At 37.4% G+C, this 22841-nt stretch overlaps 1 protein-coding gene across 1 annotated transcript; it reads right to left on the minus strand.

The window, feature by feature from the left end:
* Nucleotides 1-7845: 7845 nt before the first annotated feature.
* mrps18a (mitochondrial ribosomal protein S18A) lies at nucleotides 7846-21746 on the minus strand. The gene is made up of 6 exons (XM_028797287.2): nucleotides 21551-21746; nucleotides 21050-21081; nucleotides 20137-20241; nucleotides 18006-18129; nucleotides 14619-14691; nucleotides 7846-8207 (listed from the first exon to the last, which is right to left on the minus strand). Exons 1-6 carry the CDS (start codon nucleotides 21702-21704, stop codon nucleotides 8063-8065), a joined length of 633 nt encoding a protein of 210 aa, XP_028653120.1. The 5' UTR covers nucleotides 21705-21746; the 3' UTR covers nucleotides 7846-8062.
* Nucleotides 21747-22841: the final 1095 nt, after the last annotated feature.

The raw sequence follows: 22841 nt of genomic DNA on the forward strand, positions 1-22841 counted from the left end.
GACAGTGTGAATCTTAGCAGCACTGGACTTCTTTGAGGTAAGCAAATGAGCAGCAGTAGTAGCAGCAGCAGGAGGACAACAGTCACTAAGTGATCACCATGCCATGAGCTGCAGGAGCATAACCATTAAGAGCTGAAAACCAACTGAACTCTGTTGCATATCAAGTACTTCAATCATCACCCTCTGTTACGGCTGCTAAACGTCAGGTTGTATTGTGTGACTTTCAGATTCATTTGCTTTATTTCTGCATTTGGCATAATAAGATTAAGAATATGACAATTGAATAAAGTTTCTAAACTTGCTCTACTGCTTGCTTTGCTGCTCTGTTTTGTTGATCAGGGGTACAGATAAAAGGGGGATGCCTCCTAGGCCAAAAAGAAAGGGTCTCAATAGCAGTTAATCCTGGGTGAAGTCAGACTGTAGTTTTTGTTGCAAGTGCATTGCGGCTGTGGAATGTAAGTGCATACATAGAATGCAAGTAGACAACTTATAAATGTGGGTGTACCTGTGAATAATGCCATTGAGATGTGGAATTTATGTTTTAGGAAAGATCAACCGAAAACCTTACCACAATAAAACACTTGTCATTACCAAAACACAACACTCCAGACCAAACTGTCAAAGATTTTGCTTTTACATACATGCAGTTGTATTTCTTAATGAACAACCAAGTGCACATTATTAACAGCACCTGTCTCTAATGTCCAATAATGCAACTGGGTAACGGACTATGATAACCACTGTTTAATGAACCAGAAGAAAACAACAAACGTGTGATGGCACAACAAAAAATTTGGCTGCAATAGTCCAAAGTAACGCTCGTCGTGAGCCGATACGGTCTGAACAGGAGCTCGGTCTCTGTCAGTCATCAGGTCACAAAAAGACATCTCCTTCTGGTCAACTGTCTGGTTTTATACTGCCAGATCTGGAAGGGGTGGGACTTGGGCAGGAAGGACTAGATGCCTTCTCTGGGTGGTCTCTCAGAGATGTAGGGAAAGGAGAAGAACTTGTAAGATTAGTGCCCCCCCATTAATCCCAGAGAGGCATTGCTTAACTTAGCAGAGCTTTAAAGATGATCCCTAAGCTTGCATGTGTCACAGCAGATAAGCAACAAGGCTATATTTGTTTTTGTTTTTTTTTTTATATAAATGGCTTTTGCATGTTATTTTATTATAAAAGTAAACTTTGTCACTTATTTGTCACCTGAAGTAATCCTTACCTAATTTTGGAACTGAAAGAGTGGTTATAATTGTTATTGTTTCATGACTGTTGACTTTTCCTTGTTTGGTGGAAGACTATAAAGTGACACTATCCATAAATATGGGAAAGAATGGATAAATCTAAACTCTAAAATGACAAAGTTACAATCTGAGGATATCCTCTTTCATTCTGAATACACATATATTAACTTCCTAAAAATAGAGGGGGGGGAAAGCTATGAAATGCCTCTCAACACGTAGCCATGACCACCAAAACCACAAGAAAGTGATACAGAACAAACAGGCAGAGAGAAAATGGCAAACCGCACATTTCATCCAGTCCAATGAATATAACAAAAGGCATTTCACCTAGTACGGTGGAAGTAAATTTTTAGAGAATATTTTGAAAAGTTTAATTAATTATGAAGAAAACAAAGACTGCTTCAAAGGTTATTGCGAAGACTTCAAGAAAAATGTGTAAAAAATGATAAGGTCAGCAAAGATAGTTTATTATAATATATATATTATACATACACATACATACATACATACATACATACATACATACACATATATATGTATGTATATATGAAAACCTGTACCTCCACTGGAAAAGCATGACTGCATGTGGCAGAGGCGTCAAGGGTGGGATGCAGCTGTTGGTGAATAATGGCTTATAAGCCACTCAACTTTATAAGCAAGAAAGTCCCACTGATCTCTGAAAATCCACTCACTGCATAATGCGCCTTTAATAAAATCCTCTAGTAGAGGAACTGCAGTCTTGGCTCTTCACTCTTCAAAAATACAGAAAACAGAGTGAACACTACCCAAAGTTGTGACTACTAATGACAAACGATTGAGGTGAATGACACATTTTAACTAAGGAATATGTGAAGATACACATTATATTCAACAGCAAAATTAAGGTAATGAAAGTTAGTATTGCGTGTGTATTTATTTAAATGGAATTAAAAAGTCCTTCTATTGCTTACTCTCAATGTTCTTTCTGTATGATCCTTCTGCTGACCTACTGTATATTAATATGTTACTGCATTCTGATTTTGACTGTGGATTCAGGACTGGGGAAAGCACAGGCCCGTCAATACCATGAATGCATTAATCATCTAGGAACTGCTTACACTCTGGACACGAGGCCTGGCACTGTCCTGCACCAGGAGGAACTCCAGCCCAATTGCACCAGCGTAAGGTCTGACAATGGCTCTGAGGATTTCATCCTGCTGCCTAACACGTGAAGGTCTGTGCAACTCTACAAGGATACATCTCCTAGACCATCACTGACCTAACACCAAAACGGTCATGCTGGATGATGTTGCAGGCTGCATAACGTTCACCATGGCATCTCCAAACTCTTTCACGTCTGTCACATGTACTCAGTGTGAACCTGCTCTCATCTGCGAGGAGAAGGGATGCCAATGGTGGAGCGGCCAATTGTGCAACAGCCCATATTCCTGGTCTGTACTGGGAAACACAGCAAACATTCTTGCAACAGCACATATGGATGTGCCATTCTGGAGGAGCTAGAATACCTGTATATCCGAATAGGATACATGCACTGCGCCTCATGCTACCAGTAGTGACAAGGACACTAGCAAAATGCAAAACTAGAGGAGAATCAGTCAGGAAGGATAAGGAGAGAACAATTGTCTGTAGGCACCACCTGTAAAAACACTCCCTTTTTGGAGATTGTCTTGCTGTTGCCTTTCCAGTTGTACCTGTTGTCACTTTCATTTGCACCAAAGCAGGTAAAGTTTATTCACAATTGTTTAGACTTCCTAACTGGACAGACAGATAGACTGTGATGATTAAGTGTTCCCTTAATTTTTTTGAAAAGTATATATTGTACCATTAAAAGAAAGTCTCCTAGCTTGGGAGAGTATGTTTATTTTGACATAAAATAAACATTTGGAATTGAAGCTCAGTTCTGTTCACAAGATTGTTTTATACATAAGGCCCCTGCACTTCTTAAGGTAAGTTCTAAACTTGTATTTTATCATCTGCAGAAATTAACACAGCAGTTACAATGATTTGTAACTTCTATTTTGAGGATTGCAAGGATATATTCACTGAAGCTCTAACTTGCACAAAAACAAACCAAAAGAGAAAGTGAACTATTTAGGTATAAAATCCAAACAAACAAAACAGTAATGTTTAGAAAAATCACAATGCTTTTTACATAATTTAGAATTAAACAACTGACAACAGCAGCTGGCCGAATACACAGTATAAATAAAACAAAAAAATGCAATACGAGTCCAGTTTTACCAGTACTGAATTGGAGTGATGTCAAAAATTGTGAATAGAATGCCCATGAAATAAAAGAAATTTGTTCCACTGTGAATGCAATATAAAATCATTAACAATATAACTGGAAAAAAATTGCAAACTGCTTAAAACAATGTTAATGCAGATATAGGACATTTCTTCACAATTAGCAACAATCACATTTTCCAAACATACAGGTCAGGTTGGGGAGCATGCAGTCATACAGCACATTGCCACACCCACCACATGACAAACCAACTTGGGACCCTGGTTGGCAGTAAAAGAAAATGACCATCTATCTGCCGCAGCCAGGTGTTATGCGAGTGTACAGCCACTTGGGTCCTCAAGAATGAGGATCCTTGCGAGCCGGATCACCCTTGGGGATGTAATGTTTGCTCCGTCACAAAGCAGGCAACATGCCTCATTTGATACTCCATGAGCAACCGCTCACTCGACACAAAGTCAAATCAGTGGTACACAAGGATTATCTGAAGAGACACCGTATTGAAGGAGTCCCGTCTCTCTCTCTCTCTCTCTCTCTCTCTCTCTCTCTCTCAGGTCACTGGATAGTGTCCATGAATTACAACCATACAGGAAAACAGGAAGCACCAGGACTCTAAACACTTAGACCTTCGTCCTTTTGCAAAGATATTGGGAGCAACCACACACCCTTTTCCATCGACCTCATGACCCCCCTTGCTCTCCCAATCCGTCTGACTTTATAGGAAGAGTCACCAGAGACATGAAGGTTGAGCTAACGTAAGTAAACCTCTCGACAAGGTCGACACTCTCTCCACAGCCAAACACACTGCTGATAGCTGTGACCAAGAGATCATTAAAGGCCTGGATCTTGGTTTTTATTCAGGACACTTGCAAGGTCAGACACTCAGACTCTTGGCAAATATACCTACATTGATTATCAACAAAACATTATGGACTAAAGTATCATTAAGTTTTAGCAAACTACGATGGATGACAAATTTATTCATCACAGTCTGGTATGGCATCTACACTGCAACAAATGGTAAGGTCCTGCAGCAGTTGAATAAATTAGTCCAGTTCAAAACCAGAGGCATACTCCTACTCATATCACCCTTGAGTCATTATACCGTAAACTAGAATCATCATCATCTGCTTGACCCGTGAGCTGTACTAAAAGACAGAATGTCACTGCCAAGAGTTATTTGTATTGACCAACTCTTTCCTGTTTTGTCCGATTCTATCTTTAACTTGATACTGTTCAATATTTTTAATATTACTTTTTAAATGTTTATCTGCGGTGGGTTGGCACCCTGCCCAGGATTGGTTCCTGCCTTGTGCCCTGTGTTGGCTGAGATTGGCTCCAGCAGACCCCCGTGACCCTGTGTTCGGATTCAGCGGGTTGAAAAATGGATGTTTATTTATTTTACTAATTTGTGTCTGCTGTCTTTTTTAATGTTAACTGAAATAAATATTCTTATTAAATCTGCAAGCTTGAAAATGCTCCACTTAAGGAAAAAAAGAAGGTAAAACTAACAGCGTAAATATAAGATAACACTTTTGTCAAAACATTTCACCAGCCCTACTAAGTGACTCCTGCTATCCAAAAGATGACCGTGTATACAATCATTCTATAATTACTGTACCTATCCATTAAAACATTTTTAAAATAATTGTTAAGCATTTTAAATTATATTAAAAAACCTATACTGATTAAAGATGAAGGCTTAAACCAATAGCATTAATCTTTTTAATAGTTGTTTCCTATTGTGTGCACCCATTCCTACATACACAGCTATTGTAACTTTACACATTTTTATTACTTTATCACTTGCAGGAAACAGAAGGCAGAAAAAGGCAACAATCTGGCAACTTACAACTCGTCTCCTCAACATCTAGTATTAACATGCATTTTCAGGTGTGATAATAAAAAAAAAATGTATTTATTTATCGCCTTTTGATTATGATTAGATAGTACTTAATGAGACTTGGATTTAAATAGAATCAGATATATTCTGTTTTAACTATGGCAAATATGAAGTGTAATGTTATTGTTTAAAACCAAAATCCAAAGATGGATGAGGGAGAAAAATAAAAATAATATGCTTCCTATGTACGTTACCTGCAGATATCTTCAAGTCTATTACAACATTCTCAAAACTTGTGTTCAGAGATCAGTCTCACACTCTGGTTTACCTCCTTAGCATTTCACAAGTTCCTGGACTAACTGCCATTTTTCACTCATTATCCTCTCATTATGGTTGGGCAAATTCTCTTCCGTTCATGCATCTTTTGAAGGCTTCTTGTTGATTTGTCCCTCTGCACATCCTTCTTCCTCTTTAAATAGGTCACATGCTACATCTATTGCAGCAAATAACAACTGACTTCTTAAAAAATCTGTCTGCTTTAGGCCCCTTACCTGAGGGAACCATACTGGCCAAATTGGATGTTGAGGCACTTTACACTAACATCCCCCATGATGATGGCATATTGGCATGTGAAATGTACCTCAAACAACATGATTTACCCACAAAGTCAGTAATAGAAATGATAAAATTCACTCTGACACATAATCTATTCTCTTTTGGACAGGATTGCTACTTACAACAAATGGGGACTGCAATGGGATGTCGGTTTGCACCTCACTATGCAAATCTTTTTATGGCAAAATTGGAGGAAGATTTCATGTCAATGTGCATCGTAAAACCAATGTTGTATCTCCGTTACATAGATGACATCTTCATAATCTGGACTGCCAGTGAAAAGGACCTCCTCCATTTTCATAATGAATATAATTGTTTTCACCCCAACATAAAGCTGAAGCTGAATTACTCAAAAACAGAAGTCAGCTTCCTTGACACCACCGTTCAACTGAAAGACAACACCCTTGTAACTTCTATTTTTCACAAACCGACAGACGGACCTACCTGAAAAATGATAGCTTCCACCTCAAGCATATAAGGCGCTCCATTATTTTCAGCCAAGCAATATGGTACAATCGTATTTGCTCAGACCCAACAGACCGGGATCAACAACTGCAGGAGCTCAGACAAGATTTCATCAAACAAGGTTACACCCCGAAAACAACAGACACTCAAATAAGAAGAGCTACTGCCATACCCAGAGACAACCTTCTGGAATATAAAAACAAAGACAACAAGGATCGCATCCCCCTTGTTGTCACCTACAACCCACATCTTGAAACACTTCGAAAAATTATAAAAGAACTTCAGCCAATACTAAACAATGACCAAACACTGAAAAATGTATTTCCTGAACCTCCCCTCCTGGCATACAGACAACCACCAAACCTTCAACAATTAATTGTCCGAGGCTCCCTAAGTGAACCAACAGAAAATGGCACATCTCCATGCCTACAGAAAAAGATGCAAAACATGTGCCCACATCTATGATACAGACCGTATAGTTATACCACACTGCCGACTTGAACATCACATCAAGGGATCATTTTCCTGCAGATCATCTAATGTAGTCTACCTAATTTTCTGCATGAAATGTCCTGACACTGCACTCTATGTGGAAGAAACTGGACAAACACTCCGCCAGAGAATGAACTTACACAGGTTCCACATTAAACATGGCAACACAGATGTTCCTGTGGCGGCCCACTTCAACAGCCATGGACACTGTGAGAAGGACTTTAAGGTCACAGTGCTTATGGGCAACTTCAAAACACAGCAAGAGAGAAAAGAATGGGAAGTTAAACTCATGCTAAAATTTAATACTTTACAACATGGATTGAATAAAGACAAGAGTTTTATGGCCAGATATGAGGATTGTTTACATCTCTCAGAATGACAGACAACCTGTCTACAGACCCACATTGTTTTGAAAAAACTCATTACAAACTTCAAAAGACTTTGTTGGACAGTTATCTTATCCAGAGATCTTGACAATACATTGTTCTTTTCTCTCTTGTTAAATTAACCCTAGCCTGAATGAATCTATTAATTTTTTACATTCAAAATTTCTCATTTAAATATTTACCAATGTTGTTTCTTGTCCTAGAGTGTGTATATATAAACATAGGAAACTCCAGTTTCTGTATTACATCTTGCCTGAAGAAGAGGCCTGAGTTGCCTCGAAAGCTTGCATATTGTAATCTTTTTAGTTAGCCAATAAAAGGTGTCATTTTGCTTGGCTTTTCTCAGCAAATAACAATAAAGGAACAAATAGAAAACAAACCCAGCCTACCATGTGGAACATGGTACAATATAAATGCAAGCATTTTTATCTCCATGCAACCACCATGCAAGCAGAAATCAGACTGGATTTTGTGCAGTGAATGTGACATTAGCTCTCTTATCTGGACACACAATACTTGAGATGCATTTCAATGTGTGAAATAGTGCAAAGCTTATAATTAATTTGAAAAATGTTTAATTTTAACTAGTTGAACTTATTTTGAAATGAGCATACATTTTAAACAAATACTTAGAATAATGTTGGTACACATTTGTTTTCCCAAAAACAAAGCTTTTTATATGCAATACAAATATATTACATACTATTACTATAGTGCTGTGAAAAGCAGCCTTCCTTAGATCTTTGACCAGTTCATTGGGTTTACCAGTTTTTCATCAGTGCTTTAGATACATAGACTTATTTCCATATTTAACATTGTCTTGTAGTCTGTAATGTCCAACAGGCATTCGAACCTTGCACCACTTCAAGCCTTTTTTCCAAATAGGCTTGACAGAGTTCACAGACCATCGAGTTAGGTATCTGAAAGGAAGAAATAGTAAAGTCATGTGAAAAGTCAGATGCTGTTAAAAACATAAATAATTGTTACAAACATCTCTCAGAACTATACCACTGTAGAATTTCAGGCACATTAAACATTTCAATACGATTTTCTAGTTGTAACAAAAAATAGTGAACAAAATGGATGTCCAGGACTACTGGTTTCACTCCATTATATAAAAAATACCTAAAAGTGAGTGAAATAATAATATAGTATATCCAAAAAGACAAAAGTGAAAATAGTGTATTTTGTTCTCCATTAAGGACTAACCTGGAGAAAACAATGCTTATTTTATAGGTATTTAACTAATGAATACATCAAATTTTTAAACATTTCTGCTGCTTGGGCTGAACACATGACAGTTTTAAAATTAGGCATGCTTCTACTATGAACCTATTCAAAGTTGAATTATTTTCAAGAAATATTACACTCTCCCTGCCATAGAAAACAACTTCCAAGCTTTGCAGTAAAGAGTGGTAACAGTAGGCATTAGCAAAATGGTTTCTTTTTAGTGGAAGTAAGAATGTTTTCAGTACCAAGTTCAACATACTGCATGTGCTTTGTATGTCTACTTTGAGTGGTCAATGCAGTTTTTTGGGGTTGGGGATGAGGTAATTGGGGAAGCGCTATATGTACCTAAAGACACAAAGTGTAACATTCTTTGCTAACACCACAGCTCTCATCTAAAAATATTCTCTCAATTCAAATGACTTTTAACCTCAATACAAAGTTGGGATATTAGAAAATATTAACACTAGATGCCATTAAAAGCAGAGTCCTTTTTCTAAACTATGATTTTTTTTCTTATAGGAGAAAGTTTACTTTAAATGTTAAACAAAGATAGTCTTCTTTAACTGTTTATACACTCAGTAAAAATACATCTGCTTAACATTTTTTATTAAATAATACTACACTTATACCAAGGCACCTTTCTAAGCACTCAAGGACACCGAACGAATGATAAATAAAAAGCACATTATAAACAGAACTAAAAGTACCAGAAAATAGAGAAAATATAAGAAGTTAAAACCAAACAAAGCCATTGTAATCATAAGAGAAAAAAAGCCATATTGAACACATGGGTTTTAAGTTTACATTTGAAAGTTGAGGATTCCAGAGCTTGGGAGCAGAGCAGCTGAATGCTCTGCTCCCAATGGTGGTTAGATGGGCAAGAGGGACGATCAGCTGGATGGAGGAAGAGGATCCAAGGTTATGGGAGGGAATGGCAAAATGAAGGTCGGACAGGTATGGAGGGGCAAGGTTATGAATGGCTTTAAATGTTAACAGAAGAATTTTAAAATCAATTTGAAACTTAATTGGCAGCCAATGAAGTTGCTACAAGACCGGAGTAATATGGTGAATAGGTGGGGTTTGAGCAATGATGCAGGCAGCAGAATTCTGGACCAGCTGAAGCTTATGGAGGGATTTATTAGAGAGACCAAACAGCGAATTGCAATAGTCCAGATGAGAAGTAACAAGAATGTGAACAAGGATGGCAGTGATATGGGGAGTGAGGGATGGGCGATGCGATTAATATTACGTAAGTGAAAGTAGGCAGTGAAAAGTGAAATATTATCGGATTTGGATAATGTTGATTTTGTACCAATGAGGAGAACCTCAGTTTTGTCACTGCTTAATTTAAAAAAATTTGAAGAAAACCAGGATTTAATTTCAGCAATGCAGTCAATAAGCGAAGATGGTGGAAAAGAAGAGATGGGTTTACTAGCAAGGTAGAACTGGCTCTCATCAGCATAACAGTGGAAATTAATGTTATATTTATGAAAGATATTGCCAAGGGGAAGAAGGTAAACAATAAAAAGGCCTGAAGTAACAGTGGTGGGTTGGGATGTGAAAGTTTTAAGCTGAATGAACGGAGTCTGGCCTGAGAGGTAGGACCTGAACCAATCTAGTGGAGTGGGGGTAATGCCAATCAAAGATAATCTATTAAGGAGAGTGGTATGACGAATAGTATCAAAGGCTACACTCAGGTCAAGGAGGATGAGAATAGTAGTTAATCCAGAGTCAGCAGCCATATGGAGGTCGTTAGTAATTTTAAAAAGTGCAGTTTCTGAACTCTGGAGAGGATGAAAACCAGACTGCAACTCTTCATACATATTATTATGAGTTAAGTGGGAGTGAAGTTGTGGGACAGCTACTATTTTTTCAAAAATTTTGGAGATGAAGGGCAGATTAGAAATAGGTTGGAAATTACTGAAGTTAGTAGGATCGTCACCAGTATTTTTCAGTATTGGGGTTACTGCAGCAGTTTTAAAAGATTAAATAACAGTACCAGTGGTGAGAGGAGTGAATTATAGCAGAAATAAGAGGGACCTGAAAGGGGATACAGGCTTTAACCAAAACTGTGGGTAGGGAGTCGAGCTGACAAGTAGATGGCTTAGATTTGCGGACAAGATCTGAGATTTGAGAAAGTGGGAAGCTGGAAAGAGGAAAATGAGTGAATAGGTGGGTGTAGTTCAGAGGAAATACTGAAAGAATCTGGATCGAGATACTGATGTATCTTCTGGATTTTCTCAATAAAAAAAGGACATAAGGGAATTACAAAAAGCAGTTGAGTAAAGGTATGATGGTAAAGAGTCTGGAGGTTGTGTAAAATTATTAAATAATGAAAACAATGACTTGGTCTTACCTTTATTAGAAGAAATTAACAGTGTAATAGTTGGATTTGGTTTGAGCTATACATTCCTTATAATAAAGTACATGGTTTTTATGTATCTCTTCATAGACAAAGAGTCCAGTTTTTTTATGTAACCGTTCAAGTTGCCGGCCCTTGGCTTTCAGTAGCCGAAGTTTAGGCGTAAAACATGGGGGGAGAAAAAAGAAAAGGAAACAGATCTGTTTGTTAACGGAGCGAGAGAATTAAGAATAACATTGAGTCTAGTGTTATAGTGTGAGACCAATTCTTCAATAGTGGACAGCTTGTAAAAGTCCATGAGGGAATCAATTCTAGAGGAAAGAAAATCCAAGTTGATGTTCTGAATATTATGGAAAGATATGAGACGGGGAAGCTTAGTAATACAAAAAATAAGTTTAGCATTAAATGAAAGGAGAAAACAATCATAAGTTTAGCATTAAATGAAAGGAGAAAACAATCAGTTATGGTGAGTTAATCTGTTTTAAGATTGAGAGGGATAACACCGGAGCAGCAGATCAGGTCCAAGATATGTCCTTTAGAATGGGTGGGAACATCAGTATACTGCTGGTATCCAAAACTCTCTAGTGAGAGGGATATTGAAATATCTATATGTATACTAAAATCCCCCAACAGTATTATGTTTGAAGAAACTGTAGATAAATGGGTAAGAAAGGTAACAAGGTTGTTCAAGAAATCATTGTTTGATTTAGGGGGGGCCAGTAGACAGTTGCGATGATGGTAGGAATAGGCCCAGACAATTGACACACAGTAGATTCAAAAGAAATGAAAGCAGGAGCAGGCAATGGCAGGACTTTCCACTTCCTGCGATAAATTATCGTGAGACCTCCTCCCCGGCCAGAGGTCTTCAGGTTGTTGCCATGTCTCAGTTAAACAGAGAAAGTCAAACTTACGGTCAATGAGGAGATCCTGGATGAGATGCCCCTTGCTCTCAAGTGAGTGGATGTTCAGTAGACCAAGGTTGACAATGGTGCAGTCGCATTTGGCAACGGTGGTAGCTGACCGAGCTAGGCTGGCCAACACACTGTGGTCAGCAACCCTATCTGTGTTACATGGAGGGCGCGGAGACTTAGACCAGAAGGAGTTAATTACTTTCAAGGTGTCCCTTGGAATCTCCGGCGGGACCCACGATGGATGCATCTCCGACAAGGGAGAAATATGATGTCCGGATCAAAATGCAGCAGAGGCAGCAGAGTACTGAAGCAGGCCAGTTGCAGGTTGGATAGCGAGCAATAGGAAACACCAAACAAACATAAACCAGATAAATATCTTACCAGTCCACATTTTAGACGAGGTCACAAGCAGCTCAGGCATCCAGAAAACAAACCAGGCAAGTTTCGAAAGGGGTTAGACTGAAGCTAGTCCATACACAGTCACGCAGAGATATCAGCAATATCGGCAATATCACCAGTATTAGCTAAAAATCATTAGTCTAGTTACTGACGAGCAGCGGCGACCAGCCCCGCCAGCATTCACTCGAACCAGAAGTTGCACTGTGTGCATCCAGCAAATAGCATCACAAAAGAGGTATAGCACACAGTAAAGCAAAATTACAGATTGTTCAGTAATCAACTGTACTGACACCAGAGACATTTCCATGCCATCTTTGAGGTTTTTTTGTCACATGTACACAGTACAGTGGAATTTTTTTTTTTTGGCATCTGCAAATTAAAATGCAATACTCATTATCTTCAGAAACCTATAACAGTGCTGAAATTAGCATTGTCAACTGACTTGTCCCTGACATAGAGCTCTATTAAAAATTGGTATCGCCCCCAAAATAAGATGTACTTTCCACCTCAGTTATCAACATAAAAGTTGCATTTTAATTTTTAGGTGTAAATCTTTACTATAAATGTAATATGCCTTTCACCTGCTGAAAATCCATATTTATCAAGATTCTAAAAGGCATGTGGATATTTGATAATCCACCTAATTTAGCATCATCAGGATTACATAGATACACAGATACTGTAATCACAAGTTTCTTTGAGGATACTAGAATAGTCATCTGTTCCTAACAATGTGCTTGTTTATGGCCTTCATAGTCCTTCAAGGAATATTATTATCTTCATAAAATTATTTTCTTTACAAAAATAACACCCAAGTATCTTTCATAACTTCAGGCATACATATTACTTAGGTTTTTCACTGATGAAAATGTCAATAAATTCGAGTTAAGAAGATCATGAAAAGATAGCTACAGCTGAATATTCATCAATGACAGCTTTGTTCAATATGTAACAATCTCACTTTGATCCATTTGCAAGCCAGTGTTTGCCAATTTGGCATCAGTTCAGTAATCCTTCCACATCCTCTATTGTACATATATATGTGGCCACAATCAGCTCGATCTAAAGTACCGGTAAGTGCCTGTTATTTAAATGCTCTCATTCTAAACTGGTACAGCTTTCGGCCTAAAAGAAGTAGACATTATGCTGCAATTTTACACTGGCAAAAGTAGAGCGAGAAGGTCGAGACCAAGGCTTGATGCCCATGTCTAGTGAAAGGCAAGGAATATTATTAAGGACCAAAAATGAACACTTTTCACTCATCTTCCTCTTGTAAAACTGAATGGACAAAACAGTCTAATGATTATATTTTTAGTTTTAGGTAAGAAGAAAATAAAATTAATGCTATGCATTAGAAAATGGTAAAAACAAAGAACAAACATATGCTTAGCACCAAAATCGTTAGAGAGGATTTTTAATAGTTGACACTACATCTTGTGCTTAATTAAGACATTTTCTATAACAGTGCTTACCAAACTCAGTCAGGGGTACACTGTGGCTGTAAGTTTTTGTTCCAATCAAATTCATAATCAATGACAACACCTGAGAACACTGATCTCATTTAATTAGCTGGTATTTTTTCCCCTCTTACTCTACATTCAGAAAAGCACAGCAACATGATTTTTACATTTATAAGACATTTAGAAATATTTCTGCTTTTGCTATAGATTTCAATGCTTAACTCCCTTTTGTTGATTTCATTATATTTTGCCCTTTCTCTCTGCAGTTTTCCCCTTCATTGAATCTTATTAATGACAGTTAAAAACAAGCAGAGCAAACAACACTGAATAATCAAAGGCTGCAACTACTTTAGCATCAGACCGAGTAATTAGTACACTTTATATATAATTTTTTTTTTTTTTTAACCAAACTTAGGTTTTCTAATTTCTATATTGTTCCCAACACACGTAACAGTTCACTTAATTAGCCCAGGAGTCCAATTAAAAACAGAAGCTGGTAGGAACAAAAACCTGCATCCACAGTTCTATAAAGTAAAATCAATGTTTTAACTAAACCTGAATGTAAACACATTGGTGAGATGTAAAGTTGACTTAAATTACAGAACAATATCAAGTCCAGATATCACATCAAAACTACCACATGCATATAAAGGCGCGTATCTCTAGTCATTGGGAGTTTTTGATCCTTTTCTTGTCCAAGGCCTGTAAAATTAATATTCAACATCTCAAAGTCAGTGGGGTTTCCCAGTTTTTCCAAGGTCTACGCAACACTGACATATAACAAGGTGTGTGACCCTTGGCAAATTTTTCACTTCTGGATTCAGGCCCAGGATCTCCAGGATTTCTACTGAAGCTGGATATAGGTTGTTTTTTTTTTTGTTTTTTTTTAAATAGTAAGTGCATCCTCCCCTAAATAACTACAGTTTCCTTGAATTTGGAAGATGCAACAAGACAGAAAAAAATACTTGCCTGTTTAGTTGAGGCTTTTTTCTCTTCGGAACATGACCTTCTGGAAGAGCAGGTTTGTGGTCTGGCAGAAGGCCTTCAAAAGTAATTGTTAGAACAGTTATTAAAACAGCAACTGCTTCTCTTTAGTAGCCTAAGCAAGCATTTACTTAAATTTAATAGCTACTCCCAAACACAATAGTTTAAAAAGTATTTTCAACTCCGTATGTATGTTAATTTTTTTTTTCCAACATATAAAATTACTGCAAGCTATGGACTTCACAAGACTGCTTACCCTTACAATATTTACACTTTATTTTAATCTGTATTAAATAATAAATCATGTAGCAAAATAGTTATCATCTGCATTACCAAAATATTTATAATGCATTATTCTCTTAATGAAATCAAACAACTGATTAGTTTAGGCTTCAATAAAAGGTAAGCTTTAGACCAGCAATAATAAAAAGCAGAAAGATGTATCAGTATCCCTGGCAACTAACAAAGAGCTTGATAATGTGGAAATCTACATTTTAAAACACACAGTGGCAGAATAATTTTAATGAGTGCTTGGCAAAGACAGGGTGTGTGTGTATATACAAGATTGGATCTGCATAGAGGTTTAGGAAAGCAACAAGAATAGCATTGATAGTTCTTTCTTATTCTGTTAAATACACTTTGTGATGTGCCTGTGTTATACATGACCAAAATATTTACTGTATTTCAAAAAGGAAACAAATGTGATTGCTAATATTGTACACTATTTTGTTTTTATGCACTTTGAGATGTGCGTAGGTCAGATATGACCAAAATGTTTACTTTATTTTTAAAATGGAAAAAACTATTGCTACTACCTCCGATTATGTTCAGTTATAGCTATTTATTATTTTTCGTGCACTTTTTGATGTGCCTGTGTCAGATGTGACCAGATTTAAAGGGGAAACAATGAATAAATAGTACTTGTTTTTCAATACATTAATTTTTATTGGTTCAAAAATTGTCATTACTTGCTGCTTACCAGGCACTTAAAATGTCTGGTCCAGCTAAATTTCTTTTTTTGAAAATCTGGACCAAAAGAATCTGTAATTGAATAGCCATGCTCTATGCAAAGTGAAAAATTCTATATAGCTACTACACTAGCTGTGCTACCAGTTCAAGAGGGGTTGAAATCTAACCAGTCAAAGTAGACCTAATGTTTTTTTTTTTTTTTATTTTGTACAATGGACATGCATTTGTTCTGGCATACTAATACACACCAGTTCTCTTTCCCCTGTGGCGACATTTTCCTCTAGATAGAGCCAATCGCTTTTGCCAGTTCCTCTTGGCGCTGTTTGAACTAACCACTCTTACAGTAGAAGTGTTTAGCTGGGAAAATGCAGCGGTAGTCCCTACTGTATTGGCCTGGTTTAGCTACTAGACTACTAGAATAGTCATATCATTACTTTGGTTTCCCCGATGTCCACATCAATTTATCATTGTATTCACTCGTCCATTACCCACCATGGAAAGTTAGTCATTAGCATTACAACAATAAGCCTCATTTTCATGGCCCGAACAGGTGCAAGAGATCACTAGCAGGCTGCTGTTGCCGGTATATAACATCAGACGATAGAATATGCCTATTTCTTATTTTTACACCCTTACAGCTGCATGTAAAAGTTTGGGCACCCTTGTTTAAAATGTCTGCTACTGTGAATAGTTAAGCTTATCACCAAAAGGCACTACATTTGATATTTCTATCATCATTTTGATTTATTTTTACCCCTCTTCTATATGTTTTGTCTATTTTAAAATTTTTGTTCCTAACCCTAGCAGAACACACTGACACAAAGACACATACACAGACACCTGTCCTTTTATTAAGGTGGCTGGATAAGAATAGTACTACCAGTATTATGCACAGATTTATTATATTGTTCTGTGTATTATCTCCCATTGCCACTCTACACTTCTCCTGTGTATGTTAGCATTTGTGGAGTCAAGTGTTTATCTCCTTTGGGTTTATCATATACATTAATTAACAAGCATTTCACCTGGCCAAAATCCCAGTAATTTATAAATCACATTGCAATGGTGAAAAATGCTATGTAAATATAAATAAACACTGTACAGAAAAATGAAATACAAGCAATAAAACATTAAATAAATAAAGAGGAATAACAGGCTGAATGAATACATTCATGACTACTGCAGAATTATTATTAAAAAAAAAAAAGATGCACTCCACATAAGTCATTATACAAAATCAATGCTGCTGATAGCATAGTATGGAATTCATATGTTTTTTATACGGAGGAAGAAAGAAAATGTAATAAAGCAACTGAACATTGCAATTGGGCGGCACGGTGGCACAGTGGTAGCGCTGCTGCCTCGCAGTAAGGAGACCTGGGTTCGCTTCATGGGTCCTCCTTGCGTGGAGTTTGCATGTTCTCCTCGTGTCTGCGTGGGTTTCCTCTGGTTTCCTCCCACAGTCCAAAGACATGCAAGTTAGGTGCATTGGCGGTCCTAAATTGTCCCTAGTGTGTGCGTGCCCTGCGGTGGGCTGGCACCCTGCCCAGGGATTTGTTCCTGCCTTGCGCCCTGTGCTGGCTGGGATTGGCTCCAGCAGACCCCTGTGACCCTGTGTTAGGATATAGCAGGTTGGATAATGACTGACTGACTGACTGACTGACATTGCAATAGAAGATATAAAGTTTTATCAATTAGGATATGGATGTCGGGCGGCACGGTGGCGCAGTGGGTAGCGCTGCTGCCTCGCAGTTGGGAGATCTTGGGACCTGGGTTCGATTCCCGGGTCCTCCCTGCGTGGAGTTTGCATGTTCTCCCCGTGTCTGCGTGGGTTTCCTCCGGGGGCTCCGGTTTCCTCCCACAGTCCAAAGACATGCAAGTTAGGTGGATTGGCGATTCTAAATTGGCCCTAGTGTGTGCTTGGTGTGTGGGTGTGTTTGTGTGTGTCCTGCGGTGGGTTGGCACCCTGCCCAGGATTGTTTCCTGCCTTGTGCCCTGTGTTGGCTGGGATTGGCTCCAGCAGACCCCCGTGACCCTGTGTTCGGATTCAGCGGGTTGGAAAATGGATGGATGGATGGATATGGATGTCAGAAAAATAAACTTATGTGAAGGCTAACTTTTTGCAAAACCTAATTTTTTTTTTGACAAAACATTATCAAATCAAAATAATATTATTAATTTGCCACATATTATATCTGTCTGAACAAGTACAACTCTGTCATAACAACTTACAGCATTAACAATTTTTAAAATGTATCAGGTGCAAGAACTCCTGGAGTGAGAGTGCAAGAACTCCATTGGTAATGGACTAATTACTTGTCGACAACAAACAAACAAATTTTGCATAGTGATGATATGGAAATGCACTGGGTTTAAAGAGAACACTACAATAAATATGCTCACCAGCCCTTTGAGCCATTTTCACGCAGACTTCAATCTTTTTATGCTCTTCACTGCATAGACCTGTGACTCGTCGTGGCAACATCCCTCCATCTGGCCTAATGAATTGACTCAAGACCAATACATCCTAGAACAGAGAATTGACACCTGTAATGAGTTAAACCTCCCAAGTAGCAGGATTAAATCTCCCAGACATTCCGGTTTTCTCTAGAGCCAATGCTGCACTAAGGCTACATTTACTTCATGTTAGAGTGGTAGGCTTTGCATAACTGTTAAGATGTTATGCTCATCATGTAATCTAATTTGTTTCTTTTATAAAAAGCATGCTGCATTTATATTAAAAAAAAAAAAAAAAAAAAAGACTTGCTTTCTGAACTTGGAAGAATACAATTGGAAAGTACAGAATTTGATAAAGAAATTAAATATTGAATTTTTTTTTTTTTTTTTTTTTTAAGGCAAACAACAACAATATATTGACCATTATGTCTGCATTGTGTTTGCCAAAGACCTTTTATACCATGTACACTATTTCCTACACAGACAGAGTGGAAGGAATATACTTAGGATAGCATATTATGCATGTTATGAACAGGACTGTGGCGTATTTTTATTCTGCCACAAAAAACATTTTAGCTGCTTTTGCAAGAAACCAGGTATGCTGTAATTTCCTAACTTCCATCACACTTCTGTCACATGCAGATCAATATGCATGCATCATGTTGCAAGCAAGCCAGCGATGAACCGAGCACATCTCCTTAGCATGCGTTCAGCCACCATACCACCCCCCCCCCCTTACAACGTGAGCAGCAGAGATGCGAAGTGGCAAAAGGACAGCTGCTGTACAGGCTTTTAAATGATCAACACAAAGCGCGAAAAGCAGAACACGCAGCTCACCAGCAAAAGTTCAAAACTTTTTTTTCCTCCAAAACAGCTGATCCGACCGCATCTCCTTAGCGTGTGTTCATCAAACCCCCTCCCCCACCCCAAACACGCCCGCTCCCCCATTCACAATGCGAGCAGCATTATACGTCCCACGAGAAAGATTTAACCATGCCCGGGGCAGGAAATAAAGGACAAATATTGTTTTTACAAAAATTTTAAAGTAAAAGTGAAAATAATGCATATGTAACAATTCCCATGAAAATAACAATCTTTTTAATTGTTTATCCAGTAAACCAAACCTAGGGGTGGGCAAGCGAAGAGAGCAGGGGGAAGAGCCCCCTAGTAACTACAAAAATAAATCAACACAAAACCAACCAGGTAGCATATACAGTTTACTGTGATTTGGTCTTTCAAAAGAAAACTATTCTCTGGGGGTAAAAGGTTATTGCAGAAGACTACAAGGTAGTGTGTACAGATTTTTTTTTCCTAAAATAGCTGAATTTCATAATATTGGTGTTTTATGTTAAAAAAAAAAATATGTACAAGCTATTTTACAATGTTTGCGGAACTGCAAAACATGGATCAATACTTGACAACTGTGTTGGTTTGAAAGAAGGCCACATTTGGTAAGATTTATGGCTTTTGTTTTCTTTCTATACCCGTGCAGGCAAGATATTCATTTTTTTTAATTTACAGAAAACACTGGACTTTAGAACACAGTTTCACATGGCAAAAGCATATATGCAACAATTGTGAAAAAAACTCAGATTTGAAAAATACTTAACATCCATTTAGAAATGGAACTTTTAAAGTAGCTTTTTGTAATGTTCAAAGTTTTTTTTATATCGATACAAATGTTTATACACCCGATTTTATTTTAATGTGGCATGCTTTTGTTGCAAATACTTTAATGATTGCTCAAGTATATTATAAATGTCAATAATCAAATGTCTAAATTAACCAACTGTTACCAGTCTTTTACTGTACTTTCTTCCACCCTGGTTGAAAGGCTGCCACCATTTCTCCACTAGACTTGTGGAATTCATCATTGTAATCCCTTTGAGATGACAAACTTTCAAAAACTGTCAAGGTCTATGTATTAAAAGTAGTAGGATTAAATTAAACTATGATGTATAAATAAACAAACAAAAAAATGGTATAAGCAGCTTATGAGGTATCCAGTACTTGCCCCCTAAAACACACTTGTATAATTAAAAGAATGAAGTGGACCCATATAATGTAAGATACTTACCGTGTAATTATACTTGTGCTTCAAGTTCCACCTACAGATTGGACATTGTCCTGAAGGGTTTGGGGGATCATGTGTAGGTTTGTCTTCGACTATTTTTCCACCAATCTTTAAAAAAAAAAAAAAATTAAAAATTACAAAGGGCGATTTCCTTCAAACGTTAGTCTATTATGGAACGGTTACATGACAATGCATTATGCTTAGTGATACTAACCACTCTGGCTACTACAGATCAGTCTTTGTTGCCTTCCCTAGCTCAAGATAGAAGGTCTCTTACTGCAATATATATTGTAAGCTGGGGGGCTGATCGCACCCCTACAGGTTAAAAAAAAAAACTTTTTTTAAAAAATACGCTGAAAGACTACCTTCACATTGCTTGCTGGGCTCGGATCGGATCGGATCGGATCGCGCGATAGATCAGCTGCAAATAAGCCCAGCAAGCAATGGAGCAATGCGAAGGTAGTCTTTCAGCGTCTTTTTTTTTTTTAACCTGTAGGGGTGCAATCAGCCCCCCAGCTTACAATATATACACACGCATACATACAGTATATACCCATGCATACACACACAAAATGCGCAAGACTCAATATAAAATAATGCGTATATGCCCTTAATAAATATATATTTTATACTAAACTGCATTCTACATATAAAACAGAACCAGAAGAAAAAAATATATCTACTGATCCAACATATAAACTTTTCGTTTTATTCATAAAATCAAATTTACTATCAGTCTTGCATGTTTCCACCAATCTATTTTTTTTTCTCTATAGCAATAGCCTTGTAAGATCTTTCAACATTAGTTCCGGAATACCAATCTCAAATTAACGTGCCGAGTTTAATGAAACACAACTCTCAAGTTCCATAAAATAAACAAAACAAAACAGAAGAGAATTAAATAAAGCAAACTCACCAACGTCGTCTTCCCTTCTGTTTTCTCCACAACTATAATTGAGAAGAAAAGGGCAATTAGCAGTATAAGCCACACGTATTTGTCAACTCGCTGGCACAGAGCATATAAAACGTACCCAAACAATGTGCAAACATTGTATTTTTTTGCTTTAAAAAAATTTAGTTTGTAAATTACACTGTAAAAATCAATCAACTGCACAACATACGACATATTCGCAGTAAATAAGGAAAGGTCTCAAGATACATATAGTATGTTTGAAATTATGTTTTTTTCATGAAGTCCCGGAGTGCAAGCAATATCTTTGTTATAAAGTAATCTGTACTGCCAGCCACAACCAATTTAACAAAGTAACGCAAAGCACAAACAATATCACCCCGTTGGTTTAGATATTTTGTTTATGCCTAAACAGTTTAGCAACAATTTAAAACAATCTGAAAGACCCATTTCATAAGAAATATATCGGACAGTTCTACCAACCTACCCACACAATAAACAACTCACCATGTCTGATACCCCTGCTGTGAGCTGGCCCGATTAAAGGCCATATTGGGAATTTGTTGATTTTCTGGAAAAGCTCTTGTTTACAGCCATTAACAACAGACCGGAATCCAAATGCCGTGAAAGTGACAGCCTTCAACAAGCTGCCGGCAGCCATTTTTAAATTGACCTTTCTGCGGTCGCCGCGGCAACTCTATTTCTAGTTCCGGGGCATGAGACAAAAGGATGGGTTATCGCGCAGTAGTAGATCAATTATTTTCAGTTAATTCTAGTGTTTCCTGTCAGTTTCAACCCCACTCAGTACATTTGAGAGTCTCAATGAATTTGTGTCTAACCTGGCAGTCTTTTATTAAGTACTAATATAAATTGAAATTATGTGAAGTGGCGTTGTTTCTTGAACCCGATGATTGCTTGCGAAGTCTACAGGTGCTTCGCGACTCTAACTTGGATAAGCAGCTTTGGAAAATGGATGTATGGATTTCCTCATGTTTCAAGTGAATTAGCATGTGCCCAAAATTTATTGGCCTAATTAACTAAAAGCTGCATTCCTTCGTTATATCATATATACCTTCTAAATCCATCCATGGCAATATATTTAGAGAAGAGTAAAAGCAGTAGTGGTTTGAATTCCAGCCCATTCACTGTCTGCATGTTCGGCCTGTGTTGTTGTGGGCTTTGTACTGGGCAATCATGGTGTACAGGCAACTTATCATTCAGACCGGCAGTATGTGAGTAAATGTTGGTACGTGGCTGAGTGTGACTAGTGATGGTCTAAAACCCAGTTTAGGTTTGATTCTTGTCTAGTTCCTAAGGCAAAAATCACAGAGAATCCTGTGAAAAATCCTGTGATTCTGAAGTGAACTAAGGGGTTTTGAAAAAATAGGGACAAAAATAAATAAACTAATTTTGTTTTGTTTGTTTTTTTTGGTATTAAGACAGCCTTCATAGCAGCAGCACACATACAAATAAGAAAATTATGTGTGTGGAAAATGAATAGCTGCAGAAATAGGACAGAAAATGAACAAGAGAATGTACTGAGAACACACCACTACTGTATTGTTGGAAAAATGGAAAAAGAGCAGTTGCTGAAAAAGTTTGCTAGAATCAAAAAAAGAAACGTACTTTTGGAGGATTAAAGGTACAGTATAATTAGATAAGTAGAAAAATGAAAAACTATGAAGTTTTAAGCAACTTTAAATGTGGACAGTATTGCTTTTAAGACATAATTATAGCCCAAAAGATGACAAGATACAGAATAAAAAGTATATGACAAATTATAATTTTAATATTTCAG

The sequence above is a fragment of the Erpetoichthys calabaricus genome, chromosome 3 (assembly GCF_900747795.2).
Source record: "Erpetoichthys calabaricus chromosome 3, fErpCal1.3, whole genome shotgun sequence".
NCBI lineage: Eukaryota > Metazoa > Chordata > Cladistia > Polypteriformes > Polypteridae > Erpetoichthys > Erpetoichthys calabaricus.

What these genes read in the sequence shown, in the direction of transcription:
- mrps18a (XM_028797287.2), bottom strand. Translation starts at nt 21,704, where the DNA reads ATGGCTGCCGGCAGCTTGTTGAAGGCTGTCACTTTCACGGCATTTGGA. An exon ending in CAGCAGGGGTATCAGACATG is followed by an intron (nt 21,082 to 21,550) that starts GTGAGTTGTTTA and finishes TCTCAATTATAG; the next exon opens with TTGTGGAGAAAACAGAAGGG. An exon ending in GAAAATGGCTCAAAGGGCTG is followed by an intron (nt 14,692 to 18,005) that starts GTGAGCATATTT and finishes TTACTTTTGAAG; the next exon opens with GCCTTCTGCCAGACCACAAA.